This window comes from Coptis chinensis, chromosome 6 (assembly GCF_015680905.1).
Source record: "Coptis chinensis isolate HL-2020 chromosome 6, ASM1568090v1, whole genome shotgun sequence".
Lineage (NCBI taxonomy): Eukaryota > Viridiplantae > Streptophyta > Magnoliopsida > Ranunculales > Ranunculaceae > Coptis > Coptis chinensis.
In genome coordinates, this window is record NC_141461.1 from 80882055 (window position 1) to 80890298 (window position 8244).

The following is an 8244-nucleotide window of genomic DNA, read 5'->3' on the forward strand; positions in this document are numbered from 1 at the left end:
CATTCTGCCCTGCAACTCGGCAAAGATGTATATTCTGACGGTTTGGAAGTTCAAACCATGATTAGAGATTTCAATGGGGATCGGAAAACATTGTCTCGTAGATATCTGGAAGGGAGTGGGTTATACATCCCAAAATCGGAGCAAGATGACCATGAAATGGCCTTTGTTCTCGTCAAATATTGCAAGGATGGGCTAATCTGAAGTTTGCACTGCAGATTTTATACAATGTATGTCGTTAAAACTTGACTTACACAGTCTTTGCATGTAACTTGTGCAGTTGTGCATACGGCACAAGTGGAGGTCTGCCTAACCTCATCACTTTTTTTTAAAAAAGAAAAACTTGTGCAGTTGTGGCTTGTGCATACGGCAACACTTCTATGAATGGTACGGTCTCCCTTCTCAAACAGAGACCGTGCTTGGTTTATCTTAAACTTTGGATGAAACAAAAACCAATTGGGAAATGGCAATGAATGGAGCGCCCCAGAAGTTTATACACTCATTATAGCAGTTTATAAGAAATTGTTGAACAGTACTCAAATTCCTGGGAAATGTTTTTTGTTTTAACTGTTTAGGAATTGTATAAAATAAAAAATAAAAAAAACAAACAAACTAAGATAAATAAATTAAAAATCATTTCTTCAAATTATAGTTAATGATTAACTATACCTCTATATCTGGAGACACGTACACCATGGCTTAACAGAAGCAGAGAGTACGTGTGTGTCAAGCATTCATCTATTAGTTGAACCACTACCTTAATATCAATACAATATTCTAGTAATTAACAACTCTTGTGTTCAAGCAAGATATCTGCCATATATGTACAAGAATAAAGTCTAAATCATCATTCCTTTGTCTAGATTACATAAATCTTTATCCAAGGCCTTGATATAGATTAACCAAATTAATCAGTTTACTTCGTAAACTGGGTAGATCGAGATCTTTTGGATTGTTTATCTGCAGATAATTAAACATTAAGAATTGATCAGAAACAAAAAACAAAATAAAACCTAGAAACGAAAGAAGTAATGTTTTTGTAGAAAACAAAGAGATACCTCGGACTGAATAGCATAAAATGTATTTTCATTTACTCTGGTTGAAGTACAGCTAGTGGCACTAAGCCCTTCTTCAACAAGTACTCCTAGCACGGTTGAGAGTGGCAGAACTTGGTCGCTTGGCCCATTTCTAACTATGATCTCCACTCCAGAGAAACAAGCATGAACAGTGACATAATTTTGGGAACAAGAGCTATGGTTTTTCATGTTTGAATTGTTGGAGTTGGACAACCTTTGTAGGTCATCTCGCTTCTCAACCAACTCTTTAATTTTCTTTTGTTGGTGCTTAATGTAATGGGCTGCCTCATTCATGTGGTCTGATATTGATCGCTTTCCCTGTATGATTCAACAATTTACTATTGTGAGTATTAGACGATACTTCTAGTAAAAAGTTGATAGATAGTACTAATAGGTCTCTAGCTTGCTCAGCTCCAATCCTCTCCAAGCTAACAGTTTTTTGTATTAAGTGCTTTTATCATGGAACACCTCATACTGAATAGATTCCAGGTGATGTTTCTATGTTTTCCTTCTGCCCGTTCATTTTGTACTCAAGTACATGAATGGTTCAAGGTATAATTAGTACTCCAGTACATGAATGGTAGTCTAAGGCTTTGTGTGCTCTTATCCGTTGTTGACTTGGGAAAACAAGCTGTAACACCGTACCTTAGATTCCATACTCCAAAATCAATTAGGCAATGCGCAACAGGTGTTTTAATTTTGATCTAGCACTTAAATACCTCCGGTACCAGGAGAGGAGTGCACTTCGATCACCATACATTTACGCTCTCAGTCGGTTAGAGTCGACCGAAATGATGGTTATATATGGTTAATTTACATTAGATGAAGCATATGCTCGCAGAAGAATTATATGGTTATGTACCTTGAGATATTCCTGAGGGACTAAAGACCGGAGCTTAGAGTAAAGAGTAGCCATCTCTTGGCGCCTTTGTCTCTCCACTTCTCTATGCATCTTCATCCTTTTCTTCTTGTTGCTGTTAGTATCACTACTACCTTCAGAAATAGTGTTTGTAGTTGCACAGAGTTTGCGACGGAGGTGAAGCTGGAGTTTATCAACGACCTTGATGGGATTACAACAGCCAGAAGAAGCATCAGCTAATAGCATTTTTTGTTGGACAGTTTTTTCCTTTGTGCAGGAATTAGTTGAAGAGATCTGAAACAACAGCTCATCACTTTGGTGTAAAGGGTGCAAGTGAGTAATATAATTCATCCTTTGACAGTGCTCTTTGCAGGTCTCTTGGAATGGAGATCAATGAGACATGTGTAGTATAAAGTTGACGATCTTTTTAGGACCCAGTATATATGTTTCTATATTATATCCAATTGTGAGAGACAAGCTGAGTTAATGAGTGACCTCATTATACTAATCCGTTAATGGATTTATTAAAGTATCTCAAGTTCTCAACAATGTAGTGAATGTACTAATCCGAATAATACAAATGAGGAAATAAACCTTACGTTGAGGGTGCACCCTCATCATATAGATTAAGGGCCGTTAGCTCAGATACACAAATTAAATTGATTAAGAATCTTTATAATTTAGATCAGACTACTATATATCCTCCCAATGGAAGAACTTGGTATCAAATGTGTAGCTAGTTAATTGCCTGTGCCAACAGTACTCACGTCATTCCTTTGCGAGAGAGTGAAATTGTGCTGACTGCTAATGTGTCTGCATATTGTGTCGTCATCCATAGCATCATGTACCTAGTATACGTATAAACAAATAGTGAGCACACACCCTGGCCTTGTTAGCGGCGGCCCTGATCGAAGGGTATTGAGCATGGAGCCATAATCATATCGGCTCTGGAAAACTGCTTAGGCAACGATAGTGAACACGCAAACTCCCAACTGGTTGTATCTTATCTATCTACTATCTATACGTACAAATGCAATCCTCTTACACTTTCCAAAGAAGAAAAAAATGTGACATTAAAATCGTTATGGAAATGATTTTCGAAATATGGATTTAATTGACTAAACAGACCCGTCGGGAGTTGGTCAAGTTGAGGTATTACAGGATGCACCAATCAAAGAAAGAAGAAAAGAGAAGAGGTTTGTACAGGGTTTCTCTTGACGCAACTGGGGCCACCAATGGAGAAATGAGCCAATGGTCATTGAACCAACAACCTCTGTTCCATGAAGCCTTAAGTGGCGAATCAAAATGAAACTCTGTACTATGAGGCATTTAGCTCATTCTCATTTCTTAGCTCCTTTCCTATTGATATAAGCCACTTAACTTGCACAGGCGTTTAGCTCCTAGTTTTCTCGTACATACATGGTCTAAAGCAATATGTTTCCTTATTTGAATAATAGTATTTGTCCGTGCCGTACGGCATACATACGCACGCTTTCGGCGCTCTCGTATGACACAGATACACACGCCTTTGGTGCCCTGACGCGCATCCACCCCGATATGCACCTTTGGTGCCCCCCCCCATACTCATGTTTCCAGAGCCCAACAGCCCATAGCTAGTATTTACCCACCCACCACCGATGCGACCGGATCTGGCCGGCGCCGGCCCGTCCACATCACCCTCCCCCCTACAAAGATAGATATGCCGCCCGGCACTCCCCGCACATCCATTCACAATACATTACAAATCGACGCACCCCGGCACCCCCGACGCACATCCGCCCACAATATAGCACAAATACGCGCGCTTTTGGCACCCCTAACGTGCATCGGCCCCCCTATTCATGTTTATAGAGCCCAATAGCCCATAAAAATTCAGTCCAAAAACAATCCAGCCTTTTTTGTGTGGGGTGGGTGATGTGAGATTTTTTTAAACTCACCCTAAAAATACTTTTTAACTCACCTCAAAAAAACATTTTAGTGATGGTTAGGGGGTTTCACGACCATACATCACCTTATGAGGTAGAATTTGTCAACCCACTCCACCCTTTTTTGTTATATAGATTTGTTCCCAACCAACTATCAAGCTCAATCCACATGCCTTAAATCACAATTGTTTTTCATGTCCAACCATTTACTCTTTTCCATAGACTGAAGTACTAATTATAAAAATGAAAAATGTGGAAAGTTTGATACTCATTTTTCAACTACAACTTTAAATTTAGTATTTTGTCCCTTTGTCTTGTAGGCTCCATGTTGTATTATTAATACGATTTAATTCGCACGAACTATTGGAATTGCAGGAAGATGAAAAAGAAGGTGCACCTAGATTCCTAGAGTATCCAACGGAAGATAGTAGGAGCAATCATTTCCGTATTTTATTAGCATTTTATCTTGGAAAAAGGCACTTTACACTCTTGAACTTGTCGTGTTTTACCACTTACTCCTAAATTTTAGGCAATTTTAATTCTGAATTTGTAAAACGTATCCAACTCCATTTTTCCAGTTCATTTCCGGCACCTAAAGAGTGATGTGGAATTATGTTTTCTTATGTAACAAAATTAGAACTTAACACATGGCAAAATTAGAAATTCCACATAAGAAAACATAATTCCATGTCACTCTTCACTTGACGAAAATGAACTGGAAAAATGGAACTAGATACGTTTTACAACTTCAAAGGATTTTTTTTATAAAAAAAAAAGTTATGGGGTTAAGGACAGACCCCCAACGGTTTATATTGCAAAAAGGTAACCCTTACAAGCCTCCCTAAGAGTTAAATCATTAAAAGGAGATAGACAAAGACGCAAATTGATAGACTATAAGCCTAACATACCTAAGATCACTAAACATGCTAGAATCGAACCCTAAGAAAGTAGAGCTAGGAATCCTACTTCCTAGTCATGATTTCTTTTACAATCTTAGGATGATCTTTTCTAAGATGAGTATGCACTTTCTCATAGTTACAAAAGAAACTTTCGCAAGCATAACGCACATAAGTGAGTCCCAAAACAATTTCAGGGTTAAATTGTCTAAAGTGAAATTTGGAGAGTAAGTAGTAACACGCGACAAGTTCGAAAGTGTAAAGTGCCTTTGTACCTTTTATCTTCCCTATGGGATCAAACATAGAATTATTTAATTTTGTATGCTGCTTGGGAATCATATCTTCATCGACCATCTTTTCATTTAGATTGAGCTATAGTGCCAGTAGTGCCAGTAGCAAGGAACAACTATTGGCTTTGGCAACCAAGCTCGGTACTGCTAATTTGTTAGTCATTATTGAGGGTGTAGATATAGTACGTACCAAACTGCGTGCCAACGATGCATATGCCTAGTGCCTTCATTATTTGACTGTGCAGCCATGCTGGCAATAAATGGTGCACTTACAATAAAGATAAGAATTGATGAGCTGGTTTTGTTTATACACACGATTATCTCTCTCCCTAAAAAATTCCCCTCCATCTGTGTTTTTTTATGCGTTCGCCAAACACTATTATTACCATCCATGCCTCTGAAATTTTGACAATTTCATCAGAAATTTCGGACAAATTTTCACACTATTATTACAACCCATGCCACATCCTATGCCATTTGAAATTTCAACAATTCCATCCGAAATTTTGACAATTTCATCAGAAATTCCAGACAAATTTTTAGATTTATTATTATTTTTTACTCCAACAAAGTTAACATATATAGTCTAAATTAGTGGGTTAGTGACATAGTTAGCAATTTGTAATACGGTAAAAATTTGATACGAAAAATATTCGAATAAAATTCAAGCTTCGATAAGATTTCGTTTTTTCAATTTGGATTAAAAAAAAACGGAATCAGCAAAAGTTCGGGTTTGTAAGTAATTCGAGTATAATACAAAATAAAAATAAAAATACGATAAAATTTGATAACATACGCAACAAATTTATAGTGAAAATACGAATAATTCGCGAATTAATGATTTCTTGCCAAATTAACGAATTATTCTGTATCATTGATAAACACGACTTTTTTAAACGTTTTCCGAATTAAACGAATAATTCACCGAATTGCTAATTATGGTTAGTGGGACCTCCTTACATCTAGAACAACAAATCGGGTTGGGAATTCAAATTTGAATTTTAGAATCGGAATTTTTATTGACCTGATTGATTTCGGTTTCGGATAGATAGCATAAAATAAGTGTGAAAAAAAACAGTCACGCGTGATAGAATAGGTTTCACACTCATCGAGCGTGCCCAAAATACTAATATATCATTAATCATTCATCTTTGATGATGCTAAAATTTTCCCATGTGAGAATCCATACCCACACCATGAAAACTAACACTCAAAGAGTACATGGACAATTTAATTACCATTGGACTTTGCATCAATATAAGTGGTCAACTGTGAAGCCAAAGAGAAGTAAAAGAATCCCAGAGCGCTCATAAGGAGAAATAGCATCTACTCTTGCAATGATGAAGAAGGTAAATAGTAAAGCCAATAAAATAAAAAAATTAAAGAATCTTGAGGATTACAACTGAGAATTTTGAGATAATACTCTAAAATTCACCTACTATTAGAAAGCGCAAAGTCATCATAGGAATGATCATCCTAAGATAGTCAAGCAAATCATGGACTGGAAAGTAAGAGAGAATTATTAGAAAGCACTTCCTTTAATGATCTAACTCTTAGAAAGGTTTTGTAATTAAGCATTTCACAATAAAAACAGGTGGGGGGGTCTACCTTAACCGTACCCCAGGTTAACCTTTCAAAAATAAATATAAGTGAACATCATTTTATCTACCGTGTGTTGTAAACTTGTATCACTTAGGCTAAGTCCAATGGTGCGGCAAAACACCAAATATCACAGACATTTTGATCCAATGGTGCCTCAAAACGCTAACCCACCAACGCTATCGGTATAAGTTTACTTATATATAGCGCCAGTTTTAACGAGATAGTGTCAAGTCTACACGCCACTCAAAGTGGCGGGTAAAAGAAATCTAAACCACACGCCTTTGAGAATGGCGGCTGGAGAGTCCAAAAAAAGAAAAAAAAAACTTTTTTTGATTTTTTTTTTTTTTTCCCCACACCTTTAATGGGATGGCGGTTGGAGAGTCCCAAAAAAAAAAATCCTACCCGCCATAGGCGTGGCGTTAAGAGTCCTAAAAAAAAACTTTTTTTTTTTTTTCCCACACTGTGGGAATGGCGGTTTGAGAGAGTCCAAAAAAAAAAAAAACTTTTATTTTTTTTCTCACTGCCTTTGGGAATGGCGGTTGGAGAGTCCCAAAAAAAAAAAACTTTTTTTTTTTTTTTTTCTCACGCCTGTGGGAATGGCGGTTGGATAGTCCCAAAAAAAAAAAAAAATCTATCTGCCATAGGCATTGGCGGTTGTGAAAATAACCATTGGGTTGGGAAACGCTAAGCCGCTAATTGTATACACTATGCTATTGTGGTTTGGCGGGATGGCGCACCAAACCATTGGACTTAGCCTTAAGTACTTAACCAAGAAAAAAACAGAGGTTTCTATAAGGTTTTACAAGTGCATGGTCCAAACTCCAAACACTCTTTCTATAAATTGAAGCAAGCAAGCATGCCTAAGGCCATCCAAGAGATTCGGCCCGAACAATAGAGTTAAGCTAGAAAGCCCAACCCTAGTCCATCTGTAGGCCGAAGCAGAATTTAGTAGGACTAATACTCGAATAAGCCCCAAACCATGCTCTAGCCAAACACAAACCCTGGTGTCGAACTGTCGATAGGCACATAGAATTTTCAGTAAAAGTGATACAAATATCCAGGCTTACGATTCATTTCATAGTATTTACTTCATTAACCATTTGATCATTTTACATGAAAAATGTCTTAGAACTTACTAAGTTTGGTAGCAGTAATGAGCTACTTAATCAACAATTCACAACTCATTTTGTCATTCACCGTCTGGTGGTTAGAGTGTGTGAACTGAAAAAGAAGAATAGTACCACATTGAACAACACAACAAGAAAAAATTCATCATAGGTTGATAAACTAAGAAGATCAAGGTAAAAAGGCACTTTACACCCTTGAACTTGTTGTGTTTTACCACTTATCCCCCAAACTTCACTTTAGACAGTTTTAATCCTGAACTTGTAAAACGTATCCAGCTTTATTTTTCCAGTTCATTTCCGGCACTTAAAGAGTGACGTGGAATTATGTTTTCTTACATGGCAAAATTAGAAGTTCCATGTAAGAAAACATAATTCCACGTCACTCTTCAGGTGTCAGAAAAGAACTGGAAAAATGGAGCTGGGTACATTTTACAAGTTGAAGGTTAAAATTGCCTAAAGTGAAGTTTGGGGG

General features: G+C 37.2%; 1 protein-coding gene across 1 annotated transcript; it reads right to left on the reverse strand.

Moving 5' to 3' along the window:
• Positions 1-602: 602 nt before the first annotated feature.
• LOC147494751 (transcription factor bHLH36-like) lies at positions 603-2361 on the reverse strand. The gene is made up of 3 exons (XM_086565977.1): positions 1936-2361; positions 1056-1391; positions 603-957 (listed from the first exon to the last, which is right to left on the reverse strand). Exons 1-3 carry the CDS (start codon positions 2281-2283, stop codon positions 874-876), a joined length of 768 nt encoding a protein of 255 aa, XP_086422103.1. The 5' UTR covers positions 2284-2361; the 3' UTR covers positions 603-873.
• Between the last annotated feature and the right edge of the window lie 5883 nt (positions 2362-8244).

Coding starts and splice junctions, on each gene's coding strand:
- LOC147494751 (XM_086565977.1), bottom strand. CDS start 2,283: ATGAATTATATTACTCACTTGCACCCTTTACACCAAAGTGATGAGCTG. Junction 1,392..1,935: donor TCCCTCAGGAATATCTCAAG/GTACATAACCAT, acceptor TGAATCATACAG/GGAAAGCGATCAATATCAGA. Junction 958..1,055: donor TTTATGCTATTCAGTCCGAG/GTATCTCTTTGT, acceptor AATTATCTGCAG/ATAAACAATCCAAAAGATCT.